The sequence below is a fragment of the Micropterus salmoides genome, unplaced genomic scaffold (genome assembly GCF_014851395.1).
Source record: "Micropterus salmoides isolate LMB-PRFRI ecotype aquatic unplaced genomic scaffold, ASM1485139v1 Ms_hic_scaffold_2, whole genome shotgun sequence".
NCBI classification, from domain to species: domain Eukaryota; kingdom Metazoa; phylum Chordata; class Actinopteri; order Centrarchiformes; family Centrarchidae; genus Micropterus; species Micropterus salmoides.
The window spans coordinates 7,607,967-7,630,321 of record NW_024041150.1 but is presented as its reverse complement, the minus strand read 5'-3'; the positions used below and the strand labels follow the sequence as shown (position 1 = coordinate 7,630,321).

General features: G+C 43.5%; 1 protein-coding gene across 1 annotated transcript; it reads left to right on the top strand.

Annotated features, from left to right (window-relative positions):
• The first annotated feature begins 256 nt into the window (after window positions 1-256).
• On the top strand, window positions 257-9,838 carry LOC119911396 (G-protein coupled receptor 4-like). The gene is made up of 4 exons (XM_038730289.1): window positions 257-387; window positions 3,885-4,097; window positions 9,118-9,305; window positions 9,415-9,838. The coding sequence occupies exons 2-4, from the start codon at window positions 3,900-3,902 to the stop codon at window positions 9,653-9,655; spliced, it is 627 nt and encodes a 208-aa protein (XP_038586217.1). The 5' UTR covers window positions 257-387; window positions 3,885-3,899; the 3' UTR covers window positions 9,656-9,838.
• Window positions 9,839-22,355: the final 12,517 nt, after the last annotated feature.

The following is a 22,355-nucleotide window of genomic DNA, read 5'->3' as shown; positions in this document are numbered from 1 at the left end:
TAATATTTACTGTATTTCCTTTATCATTGACATTTTTTAACTTTAAGAGAAGTGAGGAGAATGCATTTGCAGAAACAGGCGGGCGGATATTTTCTGTGTTCATGTGTACCATATTTGGTGTGATATGAATAACAGACCTCTTACAGGTGACTCATTTCCATGGACATTAGAGATCAACCAATCAGCAAATACATCATGAGCTGTTCTGTCACATCCTGTCTGTGTCTGTATAGAAGTTGCAGTTTCTGGTATTTTGAAAAAGCAGAACTCCGGTCGACGCTGTTTTGCTCTGTTCTTTTCTTTTTTGCTGATTGTACTTTAATAAAAGACACTTTGAGTAAAGAATCTCAAAGATTATTTTTCCTCTCCTCCTCCTCCTGCTGCAAGGTAAGGTTCTTCCACACTGCCACACACTGAGCCGAGGGCCACACTGGTCTTATTCTCTAGATCTGGAGTCTAGGAACTCGTTCCAGGTTGTGTTTGAATACTCTACTCCCTGATGAGAAACGGGGGACGGCAAGGAAAGTCTGGAGTTAGACTTCTGATACTGAGGTAGGCCAGAACCTGATATTGAAACTAGCTTGTTATCAGGGGCCTCTCTCTGTCCTGTGGAGGATCTGAACATAAAGTAGAGTACTAGGCTGGTAGAGTACTAACAATCTTCACTCAAGAAAAAGTACAATTACTCAATCTACTATATATTTAAATATGTATTTCATCTGCTGTGCACCATGGTTATTTTTCAAGGGAATGCAGTTTGCTTTGCTTCTTTATTACTGTAATTTGGCAAGTTTAAAACATTCATTTTCCTTTATAAATCTCTATGAACGTATTGATCAGATCACTTTGCTGCCCAGCCACTATTGTTGCCTGTATCTTTATTATGGACATATAACCAACCAAGCCGCTTGCTTTGCAATAACACAGGCAGCCAATACAATCTGATTATTCCTAAAGCATCTAAATAATCTTTACAACACAGATAATTATTGTGGCAGAAACTCGGGAGCTCGTTGTTGAAGCAGGTAAGCCTGCATCAAGGAAGCTGTGCGTCATGCGTAAAGCCCAACAGGACTGTTTTATCCACCCAGACTTTCTCTTGCTCTCTCTGTGCATCTCAAAATGATTGTTTCCTGAATAAATAACAGCTGGTAGCTGCTGAGTGAAAGCCAAGATTAGTTTCACCGGCGAGCTTCTGTTTATGGACTCACCGTCGGACAGCGCTATAAAACACATAGTAACTGATGATGATGAGGTGAAAAGAAACAGGCGAACATCCATCAAAAGAAAGCGATGCTCTTTTCAACAACAGGAAACTGATAATATATCAGAATCAATCCAGTGATCATCAGACTTAGATGTTACAGTGTGAAGTCTACGTTTGCTCTGCAGAGCAAAATTAAATGTAGATTACTGGCCTAAAGAAAATACTGGAGTACTGACTTTATTTAGTCATTTTGCTAATTTGCATTAGGCTACTTGTAACAAGTCACTACCCACCCTGCTGCAGACGTCCTCAGTACTGTCTTCAGGTAGGCTATAAGTAACAGCAGCACAAAAGAAAAGCCTGTAGCCTAATATTGAGGCACTTTGGAGCAAACTCTTCTTTTTCTCCCTTAACTTAGCTTTGCCTTCTGTCGCATGTTTTCTATAGGCTGCATGATTTTTGTCCGCATTTCAACCCTTTATTTAGGCTAATTCAGATGCGGAGAGTGTGACTGATTCACTAGTCACTCATAGTAAACCACCTCGGTTATGAGCCAACTACGAAATAGCCGGAGAAAAGTGGGGGGGAATGTATAATGGCTCCTACTCGTATGCGCGTGCGACAGCGTGGCTGGAGAAAAAACAGTAGTTGGTTCTCCTGTCTGTACACAGGCAGGGTGCTAAATGAACTGTTTTGTCCACCAGCCAGTAAACGCTCAAAGTCTACCACTCAGTAGATTACCATTGTTTTTAGCTGCTGATGAAGTAAATCTAGCAGACATTTGCATATTTTACCAGTAACTGGCTGGTAGATGGTGCCATGTTTTTTTATTGAGTTAAACTACAAGAAGCTAAAGTGTCTCTGAGATATTAGAGGTGTCTTGAAACTGAGTAACAAAGCAGCAAAAGCAGGCTGCTGCCCTGTGCAGGGGGGACTGAGCCTTGTCCTGGAGTAAAGCTTAAGAAAAGAAGAGGATGTTCCCTATTTAGAAGAATAGATGACGAATGATGGAAAGTCTGACACACAGCAGTTTGTGGCCTAACCAGGAACCTTCCATGGAAGACTAACAGGAAGTGAGACTCCTGCCAGCAGAGATAGGGTTTGTTGGTTGTGATGAAATCAGTTCTATAAAATTTGTGAAATGTATTAACATGTGACAAATATAATGTTGTAAATGTAATATAATGTAAAGGAGACTGCTTATGCTTCCACATTTTATGACTTATCTACAATGTTATAATGTTGGATGTTCATGTTAAACATGGCCAAAGCTTAAAAAAAACCAGGTTAAAGTATTTAGAAGAAATCCCTGTGAGCAAAAACCTCAGATTTCCTCCTGTTCTGAACACTCTTAACTGGTTTAGAATTATTTAGTTTAAGTATTTGATGTGATTAACCTGCTTTAATGTTAAAGAAATAGTTTGATCCTAGTATGATAAAGTTTGATGATATTATAACATTATGAAAAAGTATTTTACCTTAATTAATTAATTAGGGCCCGAGCATGAAACAAGCTCAACAACTCAAACTTTGCACAAAATGTAAACGTTGTGGAAATGTACGTGTCACATGGTTTTCATGGATGGGCGCCCCCTAAAAAGCAGCCCCCGGACCACGTTTCACCAGAATGTGCTAAATGGTTGTGGCAGATATATCAGGTCCAGGCTTACAAAAAACTCCATACTTTAACAAACTCCTCCCAGAGAATTAATCTGATCTAATTCACATTAAATTTCCCGCTGTGTGATCTAAAGGCTTTAATGCTCCAACAGTTCAGCTCTGTGAAGCTGTATAATCCCAGTTACGTTAGCGATCCATAGAGGAAGACATTGGGTTGTCTTGCTAGTTGTTAGCCGGCAGGTCCGTTCAGTCTTTTGCTCTGTCGTGTTCGGATCGTCCAGATGAGAGGGTCTGGCCCTTCGTCTGTTCTCCTCAGAGTTAGCAGCTTGGCTAACTCAGCTGGTGGCAGGGATCTATAGCAGGACTTTATGTTCTGCTCCAAGCGGGCCACGCTGGGAGGCCGCTGCGCCGTCAGGTTGGCGGCTTCAGCCGTCACATCCAGCAGAGAAGCGAAGACACCGACGCTGCGTTGGAGTTTTTATTAATGAGGTGACATCATAGGTCACAGGTCACCGGCCAATCGTAGCTGAGAGCTGAGTGACTTCATCTGTGAGGTCCCTGTGATCCCAACAATATGCATCAAGTGTTTGTTCCAGAAATAATGTCAGAACAAACACCAACAAGGAAGAGTGCACAGTCTGTCCCCTGTCAAGTGGATTAATCATCATGTAAACCTCCTGATCCAAACTCAGAGGGCAGAGGGGCATCGAGTACAGGAGACAGGCAGGATGTCCTAAACCAATGAGCATTAACATTAAACATTAATTAGTGAAACAGCTGGACGATGTTCTGTGGCTGCAGTAACGACCTCACATCAGCACGTACAGATATTTGTTCTTCTTTTCTTATTTCATTAAATAAAAGTTAAATGTGACAAATGTTGAGGAATGATGATAGAAAGTGAAAGACAGCAGTTTGTGATTTGATATGATTGTGGGTAAATTATAGTTACACTGTGTTTGTGTGAACTTCACCTCACAGCTTTAGTGATGTCACTGAACAATGTTAGGTAGATATTAAAAACCTGCTCCCTTTAATAACCTGATCTCTCAAACAGGTTTCACTCTGAAGAATGGAAGGTCTCCACATTAACAGCAGCTCACAGGACCAAAGCTACGATTACAGCAGCACCACCTTCAACTACCAGAATAACAATGAGCACTATGAGTATCTCAAAAAACTTCGTCTCATCCAATACGTAGTGACATGCATAGTCCTTGCTGTCGGCCTTCCTCTGACCCTGGTGGCCATCTATTCTCTTTATTCTATGGTATGTACATTCTGACTGAGAGTTATTTATTTCCTGTCTGTGTGGTGTGTCTGTCCTACAGTCTGTCTGTAAAGGATCTGGATCTGGTTTGGGGGCTAGTTGACAGGTAGGGGTCTGGAAAATAATTCATTCTTAGATGCATCACGATGCAGACTTGGATGATTCTGAATCAATTCATCATTCAAAATCCAGCAGCCTGTTGCACCAGCAATACGTAAGTTCTACCTTAAGTCCACACTGAACAATACGTTGAAACTAGTTAGTTTGAGACTTAAGTTGTGTCGATGTTTGGTTGCACCACCGAGACGTAAGGTTCATCTTAGCTACTCTGCCGTAAAGTCCATACTAATCAAAACAGTGTCGCAGAAAATGACATTTACGCATCCCATGGCCAATCAGTGAACAGCACTATTCTAGAGCATCTATTAAGTTTTTTTCGCCCGTTTGTCTCTCTCTCTTTCAACTTTTTCCAATACTGAAGAGGCTAACGGCTAAAATAGCTGTTAATCACCAAACACCAACAATAAGGTACGTAAACAAGGACAAAGGATTATGATTAGGTGATAACTCTGAAACCTTAATATACCTAGTCCAACAGTGACATCAAGTGGTAAAACCGTTTACTACAACATAGGCGTAATATAACGGTACCTATACCGAACGAACGGTAACATAGCCTACAACGGACAGATGAAATTGTAACATTATAACGAACACATAACAATAAACGACACAAGCAAACTGTTATAAATTAGTAGACCTAGTTGTTAGTTATAGAGTTATGTGACCCAATATATTTGCTTGCCAACACTATAATGTTAGTGTCTAATGTCAAGTTTAGTTAGCCTAGCTACTGTAATGATATGCTGACATTAAGTTAATGTTGGTGTACTGTTTCAGGGATTTGACCATTTCTGACCGTAGAGCAAGAAAAAAAAACTTTACACATGAAGAAATCATGATCCTGCTATCAAAATATAAACAAAACAAAGACTCATTGGAATCGAAATTTAACAACTTTGTAACAAATAAACGGAAACAACAAATATGGGAGGATATAACGGACACCATAAATGCAAATGGTGTGGAGCACAGGGAGGTAAAAGATGTGAGGAAGAAGCTGAGCGACCTAAAAATGCAAGCCTTTGGGACTTTCCACGAAATGTCCCAACAGGAGGTGGACCAAAGCCAGACATGGGGCCATACTCAGCGCTAGTGTTAGTTGTGGGAGAGGACTCCCCCTCATTGATTGGCATTTTCGGTGGGGTTGAGAGTGGACCAGCAAACGAAGCGTCAGCGCTGGTTTCAGTTACATCTCTCCCACCAGCAGCAGCACCAGCCCCCTCTCATACAGCTGAACAACTTCTCCCCCCATCTGCAGAAGCATGTCTGCTTGAACCAGCATCCCTCCAACCGCCAGAGCCCACCTTTACTGGATCAGATGTGACCAACAATCAACCTACACAGTCGTCTCAGTCCAGCAGCCATCCACCACCAGCTAAGCGCGCTAAAGGCAGCAGAAGGCTTCCTGCTCCTGGCACAGAAGAGGATGTGAACACACTGAGATGTCAACTATATACAGCTGAAATTGAGAAGCTCGCACAGAAAACACTAAAGTTTAAAGCAGAAAAAGAAAAAATTGAGCTTGAAGAAATTAAGTTAAACATTAAAATATTAATAAGAAGATCTTAAAGCACAGGGATACACCATCACACTTTCACATGAGCCATAGCAAACAGTCAACTCCTCTGTCACACTGTCACTATTAGGCTATTTTAGACAGCAAAAAAATTTAAGGAATAACTAATCTATTTTACTATTATTGAATTTGGTCTAAACATGCAGAGATAAAGAATGAAAAATAAACACATTCCGAGTTCCAAATTCATTTATAAATATATTTATAAATATATCAATATAATAAATATATATATATAATATATATATAAATTTATAATATATTATTATTATTCATATTAGATTTTTGAAATGTGTTATTTATTTGTTATTTAGACTATTTGTACAGTTTAATATTTCAAACATTTTGGATGATTGTTGTTGTTATTGTTATTATTGTTGTTGTTGTGTTGTATATAAAGAAAACCTGCTAAATAAACTTATTGCAGTAGCTAATTTTGTTTATGTTTTGTGAGACGTTTGATTAGCAGCTCATCCAAAATAGGAAGCAGTAAGGTAGGCCGGGACAGTGGCAGCCTCAGTCGGTACTGGGTCCTCGTTGCCGAAAGGAATGTCAGCCCCATCGTTTGCATTTCCTTCCTCCATCAACGGTACTTTCCACATCATTGCCAGGTTGTGAAGGACAACGCAGGCACCAGCTACAGCTCTGTCAGGCTCCATTAGGACGCCTATATGACCAAAGTAAGACAGATATTAGCTGCGGGCACAGAATAGGCTAGGGAAAGGCTACCTGTCTGTCATTGTGCATGTTACTTATTGTAACACTGAATTGTAGCGCTGCTCACTGACACTTGTTGGGTTTAGGTATGGGGTCATGAGCCATTTTCTCAGTGGATACCCTGAGTCTCCAAGAAACCTCCCGGGGTAACTTGCTGCCTCAAAGTCTCTCCAAAGGCTAGACTGCTTGAGGATGAAGCTGTCATGCTTTGCCCCAGGCCATTTGATTACAGCATTGGTAATAACAAGGTCGGCATCACATACAATCTGAGAGTTGATTGAGTGGTATCCCTTCCTGTTTACAGAGTCATTCTCATGTATTTTGGGTCCCTTGATTCTGATGAGTGTGCCATCTATGCAGCCAAGTATGTCGGGGAAATCTGGTAGAGCTTCTGACAGGTCATATTTTGTTGCTCAGGTTGAGTTGGAAACTTTTTTTTTTAACGTCATTAAAGTGCTGACATAGTGATAGTGAAACTGCTCTTATTGTTCTACACACAGTAGATTTATGCACTTGATTTGAATCACCAACCAAGTTTTGAAATGAAATCCTGTAGCAAAATATCTCAGTCCCAGACACACTTGTAGGGAAGGACTGAGGGCACCGTTTCTGTCCGTGTCGTGTTGCAAGTCAACTGCTAGCAGGTCGGTAATCCTCAGTATCTCCGTGCATGGAAAACCAAAGCGTGAGTACAAATCAATATCATCATAAATGTCCAAAGGGTGTAATCTATCACTGAGAACGCGTTGCTTACGCAAAACAGCCTGCATAATTTGCTCCTCAAGTTATCCCACCTTTCAAAACGATGCGCCATGACAACCGCTCAACGTTTTTTTATGGAGGACTTTACACCTATTAAGGGCTAGGTGTAATATTTAAGTTGTAACTTATGTCTACGTTGGACATATTTCAGCTGGTGCAACCCTTAAAACGTTAGTAGCACATAAAGTTAAACTAGGCTAAGTTTGAACTTACACATAGTCGGTGCAACCCAGTGCTGGGGCAGAAAAACCTGAAGGCAGGACAGAGGAGCTCGACAGTTGTGGTGGTTGACCTGAATGCTGTCAGGCTGAGAAGGAGGGACGGCCAGGTTATGGGGTCGACCAGGAGGCCAAAAGCAAGGGCAGAAACCCTCAGCAGGGCAGGCCAGAGGCCTGGGACAAGGACTGGATACCTCTGGAGGCTGGCATTGAGGGCGAGACTTCTCCAGAGTAGTCGGGTAGGATACTGGCTATCGGGCCGGAACCCATCTGAAGGCCGTAACGAGGACGGAGACCCACTAGAGACCAAGCAGGAAGCTGGCGGCCTCTGAAGGCCAGCAGTGAAGCAGTAGAACAGGGAACCAGAAACAAGGCTGCAAAGCTGTGGACCAGTGATGGGACTGCCAGGCAAAGGACTTGTGACCGGACAGCAACCAACTACTAGCTACCAACGACTGGGCAGGCAACTGGACAGCCAGGCAAAGGACTTGTGACCGGACAGCGACCGACTACTAGCTACCAACGACTGGGCAGGCAACTGGACAGACAAACTGGAGACCCTGTCGGGACAGTGGAACTGGGAACCAGAGATGGGACTGCGGTGCTGGTGAACAGTGACCTCAGGAAGCTAAACAGGAAACAAGGAACCAGGAGCAGGTGTCGGTCGGACCACTGACTGGATGTAACTGGATGCTATCAGAAGCCACCTCTGCAGCTCCAGGCAACACAGTCTCAGTTTTGATAATCAGCTCAGTTTCTAGGAAACTAGCCAACTGACTCCCAGGAGGAACAGGGAACATAGAGGTTAGCTAGCTCAGCTTTTGTGACATCCAACAGCTCTTTCACAGTGACGCAGGGTGGCTCCATCCCTGAGGTCCAGGGCAGTGAGACCTTTGCAGTACTGAACTGTAGCAAGGTTGAAGAGGTCGTCTGCGATGTGGACAAAGAGCCGGGCAAGACTCACCTGAGCTGGGGAACAAAGACACAGTGGAAATGTGGAGTGGAGGCTCCAGAATGACAAGAGGTTGAGGCTGCGCAGGATGCCGCGTGCCACATCAACCACCACCGACCACTAGCCCCAAGGGTTCCTGTGAACATATCCAGGCACGTTCCCCAAAAACGGATGCTAGGTGCAAGGCGCAGGCAGGTGGCTATCCAGCAGATGTTGGAAGCTAGCAGGCCTATTATCTGGCAGCAGGCTTGCATTCATTGAATTCTCAGATTTGGAAGCATAGTTTGCAAAGAATATAAACAAAGTGCTACAGAAAAGGATCGGCATAGACAGAGCCGCTGCTGCCAGTGTGGAATAGAATAGAATACCACTTCATTGTCCTGCTGTCAATCATCTTTGCTCTCACCAGACCTATACAAACATCACTAGCTGATATAAACATGCCAGAGGGACAGAAGAGGTCGAGTCAGAGCTGCACTTCCTAACTTCAGGCCTGAAATACCAGGCTCTGAGAAAGAAACTTGTTCCTAATAAACCCTGAATTTAAAAACCGGTATAGAGAAAAAAACTCCTGTCCTGACCTCAGGACAATCATTGACCCCCCCCCCCCCCCCCCCTTCTTCACAAGATGTTTCCAACTGCTTGTTGACTTTTACCAATGTTTTCCTGCAGGTGAGAAGAGATCATGTTGCTCCCATCTACCTCATCAACCTTCTCATTACTGACCTGATTCAGTTCTGCTGCATGATCGTTTGGGTGGCATCAGATGTGTATGGAAAGATATTTCACATCTTCTTATTAATTTACCTCACTTCTCTGTTTGCCAGTGTTTACTTCATGGTCTGCATCTCCCTGGAAAGGTATCTATCTGTGTATCCAGTATGTGTGGAGCTCCTTCTGTGTCTGAACATTATGTTAGTTTATAACTCTGAAGCTCCTCAAAGACTTTGTGTCCATCTTGTATTACAGGTATTTGGTCATCGCCCACCCACTGTGGTACCGCTGCAGACGAACCATCAAGACCTCTGTGGTGGTCTGTGTCCTGGTCTGGGTCCTTTCTCTTGTCTGTGTTGTCCTTTTATTTTTCTTTCCTGATGTGGTCACACTTATAGTATCTGCCGTCCTCCCTCCTCCTTCCCTTCCCTCTGTTAATCTTCTTCCTGGTTGGGACTCTCAAAGCCCTGTCTGCTTCCATCTCGGTCCCCTCTGATGAAAAACGACGAATTGTGGGAATTTTGGTTCTGTTGCTGCTTATTTACACGCTGCCGTTCCTGCCTATCATACTTCAGTTTGTGAATTTAAAACACCATGAGAACCTCGCCATCTTGTTTTTCATCTTTGTTAGGTTGAATCCTCTTGCAGACTTGTTCCTGTATGTGTTCATGAGGAAAGGGTTCATAGACAAGATTTTGGCCTCTGTGTGTTGTTGCATAATTGACAGCAGTCCATCAGTTTTTATTCCATTAGATGATGAGCCAGAACAAAGTCATATAATAATTTAAACCAGTAGTCAGTAGTCAACAGGCCCCTCGATTGGATGGTTGTGTTCAAATATATTTTCTCTCTCTCGTTAAATAATTATGAAGAAACTGTTTCACAATTTCACAATTTCACATGTGCTGCAGGGTGTGCGTCCTGGTGATTGGACACATCCATCAACCTATAGATGGTTATTTTCATTTCTCCAGCATCTCCAAGTAGAGGAATTTATTTTGTAGGTCCAATCCCTTAACAGGAAGTGATTATGTCACGGGCCAGATATTATTGTTCTAATGGCGACCGCTGATGTAGGCAGAGAAAGAGGGAGAGAGAGAAAGGGGAGGAAACAGGAGGAGAAATGGAGGCCAATAGAAAGGATAGAGACGAGACAGATCCTGTCATCTACTGAGACCATTTCCAATAAGACACCTAACTGTAGAGAACAGGAAGCACTGTTTGGACTCTGCTGTGGGAGAAGTGGCTGCTGGGAAATGTTTTGGTCAACTTGCTCTGGTTCACTGTGATGGCTTCAACACATGGAAATAAAATGTGTTTTATTAGTTTGGAGCTGGAAGTTGATGTCTGTCATTATTCTCCTTTAATCCCAGAAGCAAAGCAGATATTATTTTAGATGAACTGAGCTCATTCTAGCCGCCTCGCTGTCTTCTTCCTAAATCTTTATTTGGACTGTTGTTTGGATGTTTAACACAGGGAGAGCATCTCAACACGTCTTTAGCACTTTGTACTTTTTAAGTGTAATTTCTGCTGTTTTAGTGGTAGGCATGCTGCTGTTTAGGATGGGATTCAGAGCAGCTGTTTTGCAGCAGCTGTTGTGTTTTTGGCAATCTGGAGAAAATCTTAAACCACAGTTTATGTCAGATTCTATGAAATTGTACATTTTCTGGAAATCCAATAAAAATCAGTTTGTAGACCGAACTGTGAATGTTTGTCTTTGAGCAACTCAGTGAATTAAAAGCTGACAAATGAAGGTTCAACAAAATCTCTGCTGGTTGACAAATCTCTATTGTCTATATGAACATAAAGCCCAACCTGCTGTTAGCAGGGAGGCATCCTGCACTTTCTGACCAAAGGAGGTTTCCTCACAACTCTTAAAGTTTTCAGACTTTTTTAGATAATAATTTGGGGCAGAAATGATAAAGTGTGACAGGGACAGTCACAACAGATCAGACCAACATGTTTCAGTAGAAGTTAGTAAAGTCTACTGTATGTTTCCCCTTTTTAACCTTTAGCTCATTATTAGCTGAGATCCAACAAGAACAAGCAGATTTCCCAAACTGTCAGACTGCTTCTTTAAATACCTTGGCTTTCTGCAGGGGACACTTTGAAACTACAAACTGCATTTCTGGAAGATAAACTGCTAAAAGCTTAAAGTAATGACTTGATCAGCTGCACAGTGAACACAGTTCAAAACCTTAATTCTGGATTGAGTAATTTCAGTTCCATTCAGAGGACACACATACTGATCAGCTACATCATTATGAACACTGACAGGTGAAGTGAATAACACTGATTTTCTTGTTAGCTTGTCAGGGAGCAGGATATATTATAATAATGATAATAATAAACTTTATTTATACAGCACTTCTATCATGTTACATACATAGTTAAAAATAAAGAGTAGGGGAGACTAGAGACTAGTCATCTTTTGATACAAGAAACGCATATATGTGCACTAATTAATAATACAATTGATATATTTTCACTTATAAGAACAAGACTAAAATATTTAATTAAATGCAAAGAGTCAGAGTGTATGGGGGCAATTGGAACACTGAAAAATAAGTCATATTAACCCACTGCATCTCAAGTAAAAGCCTAGGCTACCTCAAAGTAATGACTTTACAGCTAATCATTTAACATAAGAGTTTTTAAATGGTTCAGATTATTTTAGATGTCAGGCATCCTCTGCTCTCTCTGTTCTAACTTCATAAAATTGCTTTTTACAAGTCAACTCATTCTCTTTGGTTTTGCTGGGTCTTATACCATCTTACTTTAAGTCAACTATACAGACAAACTGACAAGGAAAGGAACGGCAGACTTAGGCCTATATAATATTCACACTTTCTGTTAAACATATAAAAAAACCACATTACTTTATACAAAGAATGTTGCCCTGTGTTAATTGGTGATTTGTTTATACTAGAACAAATCCATTTTTTTAATACACCCTTTTTTAATATGCTTTTAAATTTATATTTAGTGAAATATGCTTATTTTCAAAACAGACAAACAAGCTGCTTACATTGGGCCGTGTGGCTTGGGGGCAATTGTTTGTTTGTTTGTTTTTGTTTATTTTTAACCCTGTCCTGCCCAGCAGCCTGGTATAGAGTATGATGACCTGGATACCATATTGTGCCAGACAGATTTTACTTTAACAAGAGAGTATTAAAATACTCTTTGTCTGTTTTATTATTTATTTAATTATGTATTGATTTGTCACCGGGCCGGACAGGGGGCAGACACAGGGATGGGGGGGCACAAACAGGCAGCACAGAGAAAGGACAAGACCTGTAAGAGAAGGGGGATGGAAGGTGGGGACAACAGGGAAAAGCTGTGGGAAACACCAATTGCAGAAAGCAACAAAACCTGCAATAGAACAGAGAGGGGGGCTTGGGGAGGAGAAAAACAACAACAAACAATAAAAATAATAATAATAGTAAAAGACAACCAGCCGAACAGCAGCAATAAACAGCTGACATAGTAAGACAACTAAGAGAAAAATGAAAACAAGAAACAGTCCAGTCAATTTAAGAAAGAAAAGCATCAGGAATAATTCTACCAGGGACAACCTAAATTTGTTTGTGTCTGTGTGCTACTAATGTATACAGACACATAACCCTGGCCGCCAGCGCCAGCCGACACAGCACGGCCCCTGGCCGCCGTGTAACACCAGCAAAGCCAGCAACGAGGCAAAATCAACCAGCTCAGCTGCATGCCACTAACAACCCACCCACCCGTCAAGGGCTGAGAACTCCAGGCACAAGCCCAGAATAAACCGGAGCACAGCCCTGCCCCGCACTCACACTGTACATCCCAAAAACTAACTTTATACTTCGGTATCCAGAGGGGTCCAACAACTGGCCGACAGAGAAATGGAGAAGCATGAATCCGAAGCCAACGAAGCAAAACGGGGACGCAAACTGGTCCCTCCAAGCCAATGAGGAAATGCCTCCCCCGGACTCCCATGTACAAACTAGACGCCCAGCAGCCATTCAGAGACCCTGCCCAGGGAAAAAGCACAATGCATCAAGATGACAATTGCCCTACAATCCCACCGCAGCCCTCCAAACCACAACCGGATCAACCCGCGCAGCGCCCAGAAACCCCCACCCCCAGAAGCCAGTGCACCCCGCGATCCCCCAAAGTGCAAAGGACCCCAGACCGCATGTCCCGGGGGAAGATGAACCCAGCCCCGAGTAAGAACAGCAGAAAGCCGTGCAGGGAAGCTCCCCGCCGCCAGGGAGCGATAACGCGGGAGAACCAGGCCAACAGTCCCCCAGCCCAGCCAGAGGCATCACTCCCCAGAGTGCAGGCAGAGCCAGCAGCCCCTGAGCCCCTGAGCCCCTGAGCCCCATGAACCCGAGCCCCCCCCAGTCAAGTACCCCCAAGGAGTAGCACCAAAACCTACCCCGACAACACCAGCCATGTGCCCCAGATACTCCCAAATGCCGCCATTGTGAGAGAGCCGGCAGGGGGAAGCAGCGGGAGCCCCACCCCTTCCAAATAGGGCCCAGGCGAGGAGAGGAGACAACGGGCCCCCAGGCCCAGGGACACACTACCCACCCAGAAATAAGCAAAAGTCAGGATTATTCCAGATTGGGGTTAATCTGCATGGGATAGGTGAAGACCCAGATATTTTGAGAAGTTCCCACCAAGCTGCCAAGGAAGTGCTTATGTTAATGCTTTTAAAGCAGGTATGACGTCCATCCAAAAGCGGACCAAACAAACGTATCGAGACCTCCACTTCAAGTAGGTCTTTGCTTTCAAACGGACTCTGGTGCGGGTCGCTTGTGGTGTGAAAGCAAACGAACCAACCTCAGGATTTTATGATAGTAGAGATGTGACCTGAGCTTTATTTCCAAAGCTGAACCTCTAATAAATCCATCTGCTGACCGCGACATGTGTTCAGGCTGTGTTTATGAAAATCATTTGGTAACGTATACTTGTCAGCGTAAGTATTTTCCCTGATTAATAGGTTAAAATCTGTTAAAAAAGTAGTACTCCGTTTACCCTGTCAGTTCATTAAGTCCATAAAACATTTGTGACAGCGATTCCACAGTATACTATAGACTAATAAGCCCTGAATTATTCCTGTACTACATGTCCTGTTTTTACGTTATTATTCATAACAGGCTAAGCAGTCAATCTGTGGTCTAACATAACTAATCGTGCTTATAATAAATTATTCTTTGTGAGCTCTTTGTGATACAGATCAGAAGCATTAAAGTGCTGCATAAACATCTGTCAGTCACTGAGGTTTGATTTCCCCACGTGGGTCCTGATGATGCAGGATGACAATCGCCAAAGCTGTCCAATCAACAAGCTACCCGTAAGTCTGTATAACGTCATGGTTATTTCTCTTGGTCTGTTTGTACAACTGCAGTGTGAACATGAACCGGAACAGAACTAAAATGCAACAGTGTATAATTTTTTTCAATTGGTCCAAATGAACCCAACTGCAGGTGTGAAAGCGCCCTTAACAGCCAACAGAGCCCTGCCCGAGGACCTGAGGTTGCGTACTGGCTCAAAGGGGAGCAGCAACTAGGCAATGTAGCTTGGAGCAGAACCATGTAGTCCCTTAAAAGTTATCAGTAAAATCAATCCTAGAACTTACAGCTACCCAGTGGAGTGAGGCTAAAACAGGACTGATGTGATCTTGTCCTCCAGTGTTTGTTAAAAGCTGCGTTATGTACTTGCTGAAGATTTTTGTGTTTAACCCTGCAAAAAGTGAATTACAAAAATCTTACCGGGAAGAAATAAATGCATGGATGACCTGCTCGAGTTTAGGCCATGAGAGAAAAGATCAGATTTTTGTGATGTTCCTCCTTTGATAACATGTTTGAGCAACTTGTGTAATGTGGTTTTCAAAGGCAAGTTCAGTCAAATATTAGACACAGGTTTCTGGCTGCAGCTGTGATACTTGCAGACACAGATCCAAGAAGTTTCTAGACACATTGATATGAGATTTATTTTCATTTATTGAAGATGGTTTGGGCGGCGCGGTGGTGCAGTGGTTAGCACTGTCGCCAGGGTGTACCCCAATGTAGCCCAATGTTGCGTGTCGTCAGCATAACAATGGTATTGGATTTTGTATTTCTATATAATGTGACCAAATGGCAGCTTATATAAACAGAACAAGGGTCTGATGGAGCCTTGCCTTGTTGATCACCACAGGTTACAGGGGCCAAAGAATAGGTGACATTACCCATAACTGCAACTAGGAGTTAAGTGTCTTGCTCACGGACACAATGGTGGATGGGTCACAGTGGGGGATTGACCCAGGTCTCTCACACCAGAGGCATGGTCTTATCCATTGTGCCATCGCCATGCCCACTACACAAATGCATGGCTCAACACAGAAGGTCCAACTCCTCAGGTCAAGACTCAGCAGTTTATTTACATCTGAAGGACAGAGGACACTCGTTTGAGGACCACAAGGTGCACATTTTAGACAGAGAGGATGGATGGTTTGAAAGAGGTGTCAAGGAAGCCATCTGTGCCCTGGTTGAGAAGCAGTCATTGAACAGGGGAGGGGGTCTACGCCACCACTTATCCCCCACTTACAATGCGGTCCTTTCATCACTTCCCAGGAAACTTAACAAACTTAACCTCTTGGCCTCAGGTGAAGATACCAACGATGGTCGTTAAGACTTGGCCTCGGGTAGTCCTAACAACCATAATGACTGTCATTACAACAGCCAGGAGCACTAACGAACCAGCGGTATCGACGGAAACAACCCCACTGAGGTTAAATAGCTGAGTTTCCCTACCAGTCAGTCAGAACTGAAGAAGTCTCTAGGATGAGGGACGAAATGTCTTCTAGTTTCTTCTACCAAGTCCAGTTGCCCTTGGCTTTAACCTTCTTTGGATAAGTTCTAGTGAACAAATATTTGTACGTGCTGATGTGACCTCACTGCAGCCACATTACAAAATTGTTGATAATTCAGCATCCTCAATCACTTATCAGTTATTTATCAACCAACTAACATCACACTATAGTCTCTGTTGGCAGGAGGCTCACTTCTTGTTAGTCTTCCATGGAAGGCTCCTGGTTAGACTACAAGCTACTGTGTGTCAGACTTTCCATCATGTCTACAATTCATCATCTATCGTTCTAAATAGGCAACATCCTCTTCTTGCTGCTGTGCAGGTTTTCTTAAGCTTTACTCCAGGACAAGGCTCAGTCACTGCACAGGGCAGCAGCCTGCTTTTGCTGCTCTGTTTCAAGACACCTCTAATATCGCAGAGACACTTTAGCTTCTTGTAGTTTAACTCAATGAAAAAACCTGTACACAGGGTCCAAACATGGCACCATCTACCAGCCAGTTACTGGTAAAATATGCAAATGTCTGCTAGATTTACTTCATCAGCAGCTAAAAACAATGGTAATCTACTGAGTGGTAGACTTTGAGCGTTTACTGGCTGGTGGACAAAACAGTTAATTTAGCACCCTGCCTGTGTACAGACAGGAGAACCAACTACTGTTTTTTCTCGAGCCATGTAGTCTCGTGTTCACCCCTAGAAACCCGGCTCTCTCGGGTCACCACCCATGTGGCTGTGGATTTTCTCTTAGACATGTTCAGGCTCTGTTACTTAAAGTTTCCTGTCTCAGAGGCAGATCAACACCGGCGCCGTACCTTTCATTCAGCGCAGCGAGCCGCATATCGGCACAATCCTCCTGAAAAAAGGTGACAGTGACTATAGACAGACAGAGCTGGGAACTCAGGTAAATTCCCACTGCAGCGTTACAGTAATAGTTTTATCAGCTGCAGCTTGAACTAATCCATGCTCGTTACATGATCACGGTACATTTACTGCATTTAGCCGACGTGCTGCATCGTTAGCTCGCCTGCTGCTTTCAGTAACTATCTTTACTATCTGTGAATCTGTCACCGGAGGCTCAGCAATGTGAGCACAGCTACATGTATTGGATGATAATGAAACATTTAGTGAGCTGGACTGAATTTGTTGACTGAATTATTGATTGTGTCACACTTTATAACAGTTAGACCGCAGTACGTATTTTTACTGTAACTAGTGTTAGTGGATGGCTCTTCCTCTTTGTTGTTGTGAGCATTTTGTTGCAGTGTTGTATATTATGTGGGTCACATTAGTTACAGCAACTGAGAGGTGAGAAGCTGTGTACCTGAGTATCGGTAAAACGACAATAAACCTAAACTGATGTTAAGAAGCAAACAGCGGCAGGTCTGAGCTAATGTAGCGTTAGCTGGCTGCTCCTGGCTGCATCACTATAGGCTAACGTTAGGAAACATATCGCTCCACATTAGCTTTTTTACTGTTACATCCTTTCTTGCAGACTAAATCAACAGTGGTACACAGGATAGTAAGGTGGGTCGCGTTAGTTGGTGAAGTAGAGACGGAGTATAAAATAACTAGAACAAAACAGACTACATACCATGAAAACCACGGAACAGCTGCTAGTTAATGTAGCTGCCACAGTACAAATGAATTTAGTTATACACTTGTGAGCTGTCTGGGATATTTCCTGTGTTTCACTTGGCCCTGACGCTCCCTGCAACAAATTTGTGAACACAGAACTGCCTTCAATGCAAACTCTGAAGACATGCTATTGGCCTAACAAAGTCTTTTACTATGAGTTTTAGAATATACAGTATGTCTTTGTGTGACAACTGACTACTTTTCTGTTGTTTATGAACACGTAGCAGAGACACAGGCACACCTCAGGACACAAGTTTTAAAAAAAGTGGCCCAGCAGTTTGTCCCTGGTCAGCCCACTCTCTGGAAAAAGCATTTGTCGGGGCCTCTGGGTCTTTAGAGACCTTTATTCCTGCATTCTTGAGAATTTTATGGATGTAGAGTATAAATATAACTAAATGAGCCTTTAAAATACATTTTCAAAACTAGAAACATCTCTCTAACTCTCCTAAAGTAAAGTACTCACTTCAGCTGAGCCTTTGAGTAGATAACTAAATAAGCCATATCATCATCAATCTAACCATAAACTGGTGCTTTAACTCTGTTCTGCTCCTGCCCCCATCGCTGCTGTCCTGTCTCATGTCCATCATGTCAGTGCTAATACAAGAAAAAGTACAATTACTCCCATAAAAAGTTAGAGGAAAAAAGTTAGAGGAAAAAAAGGCCACAATGACCAGGTATTGTTTGTTGTCTATCTGGAACAAATCTGCTCCTACAGTAGACCATGGTCTTGGCGGGAACTCAGTAGGCATCATTGTTTCTTTGAGATTTACTCTCTCACGGCTACACACATCACATTTCTCTATCATTTGTGTCAGCTCTCTGCTGTGGCCTGGCCACCACACTGAATGTTTAGCTCGCATTTTGTTATTCCCAGGTGGCCCTCATGCAGCTTGGACAGGATGTCTGCCCTGAGTGATGCTGGGATGACTATCCTGCTGCCGTACAGTAGTAGACCATCTTGGACTGTGAGCTCACCTGAAAATGGCAGATAGGGCTGGAACTCTCTTTCAGTGGAGAATTTATCTGGCCATCCTTCAACACAGAATTTCTTCAACTGCTGGAGTGTGAGGTCATCGTCCTGGTGTCTCTGAATTTCTCTAAACCTCTTTTCTGTAGCTGGGAGACTCGCTATGACAGAGTCAACATAGAGCTTGATTTCCTCCTTCTGCAGTGTGTCTGACAGGAGCTCGGGACAGCACATCCACAGTTGCAATGTCTTTGCCAGCCACATGTGATATGGTGTAGGCAAACCTGATTAGACGCATGCGCAGACGCTGTATGCGTGGAGGAAGTTCATCTAAGCTCTTTGAGCCGAGTAGAGGAATCAGGGGCTTGTGGTCAGTTTCAAAGTGAAAACTCTTCCTGATGAGGAACTCTGCAAACCTCTCTCAGGCCCATGTTGATGCCAGCACCTCCTTCTCAATCTGGGCACATCGCTGCTCAGCGCTGCTGACGGCTCTCGAGGCATACGCCACAGGTTTCCACTCTGTGAGTGTTTGCCGCTAGAGAAGAACGACGCCCATCCCATATGAGGATGAGTCAGCGGAGACAAGCGTTTCAGTGTTAGGGTCATACAATGCAAGCCCCGGGGATGTCATCAGCTCTTCTTTGATGCTATCGAAGGCCTGCTGTTGTTGCAGCCCCCATGCCCATATACTGGACTTTCTCAGCAGGTCTCTGAGAGGTTGCGTTGTTGTGTACCAACAGTGGTACTGGATTTGTGCATTTTCTATCAAATAATTTGGAGACTCAAAAATCCCTTCCCTCTCTCTCTGAGAAAAAGGAGGGGGGTAGGAAAGTTTTCCTCTCCTGGAGGTTGGCCTTTTGACATGCAAAAACTAGAGACATCGCCTGGGGTTCGGTAAGGGTCTGCAGAGACTCAATCAGACATGCATTGCTTAAGGACGCCGTAAAGGTGTCAATAGACACTTAGCAGGACAGCAAAAAGAAGTGTCCAATCCCTCTCCCTATAGGGTGCCTCAGGACATCAAAGTACCGGACTTCTGGTCCCTTTTTCCCATAGAATGGCTGGGCCATAAAACACCACTCCCGTCTCTTCTTTAGTTGATGTGCAAACGTGATAAGCCAGGAATTCGAAAGGGGGACTTAACAACTCTACCTTCTTGAACTAAAACAATGCTTCATATAAACTGTTGTTCTCTTTAAATAATAATCCTTGCTAAGTTAGTAGTGGTGCTGTCTCTTAGGTTAGTAGTTATGTTACCATGTTGTTGCTATCTGTTGTTGATATTGTTGCTGAAAAGAATCTAAATAAGTAAATTTTGCAGTGTTTTAATTTTCAGCAAGGTTAATGACATTCCTTCATTTTATGTGTCACCAATGCTTGTTCACAATACTTTCTGACAATTCCTTTAGAAAGGATATGATTAAGAAATGTCATCCTATACTCGATTAATGTGCCAGCTTGAATTTAGTGTTAACTAACCAAATTCCTCAGCTCCTGAGCAAAGATTGTTTTAGGGTTAATCCAAGCTATCGTCATGTAACCTGAGCTCCCCCAAGTGGACAAAATAAGTATTACATGCCATCGTCTGAAATGCCGTTTAATGTTTAAATGTCACTCTGAAATTTATCTTGTCAATAATCTAATGCCATTCGTGTATCTTGCTTATATTCTCTAAGAACGTGTAGCCAATATATCCATGAAAGCTAGTTAAGTTCCTCTCCTCTGATATCATTCTGAAATGCTAATACTTTAAGGTCTAACTACTGACAATAGTTTTCCTGTTATCAAATGTTTAAACTTTGACAATTGAGGTTTGACTGTGGGAAGATATTTGATTACAATACGCGCCAATAGATTTGTTTTTGATTAATATGTCTAAAGAAAGACAGTCCCTCGGGAAACCGAAAACAAAGCCCCCTCTGGGAAACAAAGGACTGCCCTCTGGGAAACACGCCCCAACAGACAAAACAGCGACACACACGCTGGTTCACTCACACGCGAAGCACCGCGACCACAGCTCTCCCTCGTTCCAGAAACTTTACTTGCTTATTTTTCTTTTCTTTTCTTTTGTATGTTAAAAGTTATTGGACCGTTAAGTTACACTAGTTTTAATTCAAGAACGACCAAGTTCTTTTTAAGCCTTATCCCTCCTCGGACCCAGGCACGTGGCAGGGGGTAACAAAGGACGACCAAACCTTTGACCCGCACCGGGGTTGGGCCCCACTGCGAGTTTCTCCATTAAAGCCGACAAAAGACGGACCCCCGGAGCAATTCCCTGGCAGAGAAAGCAACTGGCCGACAGCTTTAAGCTGTCCTAACCGAGAACGCGTGGATCTCAGCCAGCGTGAGGCCGTTGACCAACACCCGGCTGGGAGAAGCGACACGCAGTAAGACCAAAACCCTGCATTCTGTGATCAGTGATGTCCAATAGCTGTTAATACATTATGTTTAGTCCTAAACTCCTAGACAAATTTAATCGAGTTAGTATCATCTAATTGCGTTCATTAGCTGCCGCATGAGTCAAACGCTCCCCACAATAGAAACCATTCTCATTGTTTAGCCATTGTTGATTTCTCACCTTAGTTAGTTAATAAATTGACTGTAATCAAGGAATTGTGTGTGTATTGCCTGTCTCCAAGTCCCTGCCAAGAGAATTTACCCTTCGATATGAGATTGACTGATTTAAGATAATTGAGCGATTGTTAACTAACTGATCACTAGTGAATAATTGTCTAATTATTAGCCATACTCAGGGAATCACTAGACCCTGGGCGAACGGAATATCGGGTGGTGCCCTTAGTTTCGAGGCATGAATTAATATTCCCGGAAATATAAATTTTTATAACTGTATTAAAATCATACATAGCTTTAGACCTGCTACAGCGTTCTCTCAGCCAAGTGGGGCAGGAACTTCCCCAGGTGGGTTGTCATCCCCAGGAAGCGTCTCACCTCGCTGACGTTACTGGGCGCTGGCATGGCTTTTACCGCGCTCACTTTATCAGGGTCAGCGCTGACTCCTGATGCCTCAATGACCTGCCCCAGGAACTTTATCCTGTTCTTGGAAAACTCACACTTGTCGTTGAGCGTCACTCCTGCCCCGTCACAGTACTCTCCACAGTCTCTCATCATGCTCCGTCTGTGTGGCTCCTCAAATGAGCACATCATCCATCTGACACAGAACACCCTCCAGGCCCTCCAGGATGCGTGACATGCGCTTCTGGAAGGGTTCTGGTGCTGACGAGAGGCGATTGTAACAATACCGCCCGAACGGAGTTATGAAAGTGGTTAGCAGAGATGACTCCTTGGACAGTGGAATCTGCCGAAAGCCTGCGTTGGCGTCTAGCTTTGAAAACACTTTGGCCCCAGCAAGCTGTCCCAAGGTGTTCAACTTAGGGGAGGGGGTGCTTCTCTCTCATAACTTCAGCTTTGTCTGTTCAGCTCTGTGAGATCGGTGCATATTCTCACCTTGCCCGTGCATTTCGGCACCACCACTATAGGCGCACACCATTCAGCGGGCCCCTCCACCTTTGAGATAACTCCCTGCTGCTCCATACGGTCCAGCTCCTCTCTGACCTTTGGCAGGAGTGGGAGGGAGAAAGGCTGAGCGCCTGGTTTCAGGACTATGTAGTACTCGCCCTCCATTTTGCCTAATCCACAGAAAAGCTTTGGGAACTCCCTTTTTACTGTCTCGTTGGAGTCCCAGACGGGCTGTGTGTCTGTGAGACGGTCTAATGGGGGTATCCTCATGGGTAATCTAGCATAG

What these genes read in the sequence shown, in the direction of transcription:
- LOC119911396 (XM_038730289.1), top strand. Translation starts at nt 3,900, where the DNA reads ATGGAAGGTCTCCACATTAACAGCAGCTCACAGGACCAAAGCTACGAT. An exon ending in TCTATTCTCTTTATTCTATG is followed by an intron (nt 4,098 to 9,117) that starts GTATGTACATTC and finishes GTTTTCCTGCAG; the next exon opens with GTGAGAAGAGATCATGTTGC. An exon ending in GTCTGCATCTCCCTGGAAAG is followed by an intron (nt 9,306 to 9,414) that starts GTATCTATCTGT and finishes CTTGTATTACAG; the next exon opens with GTATTTGGTCATCGCCCACC.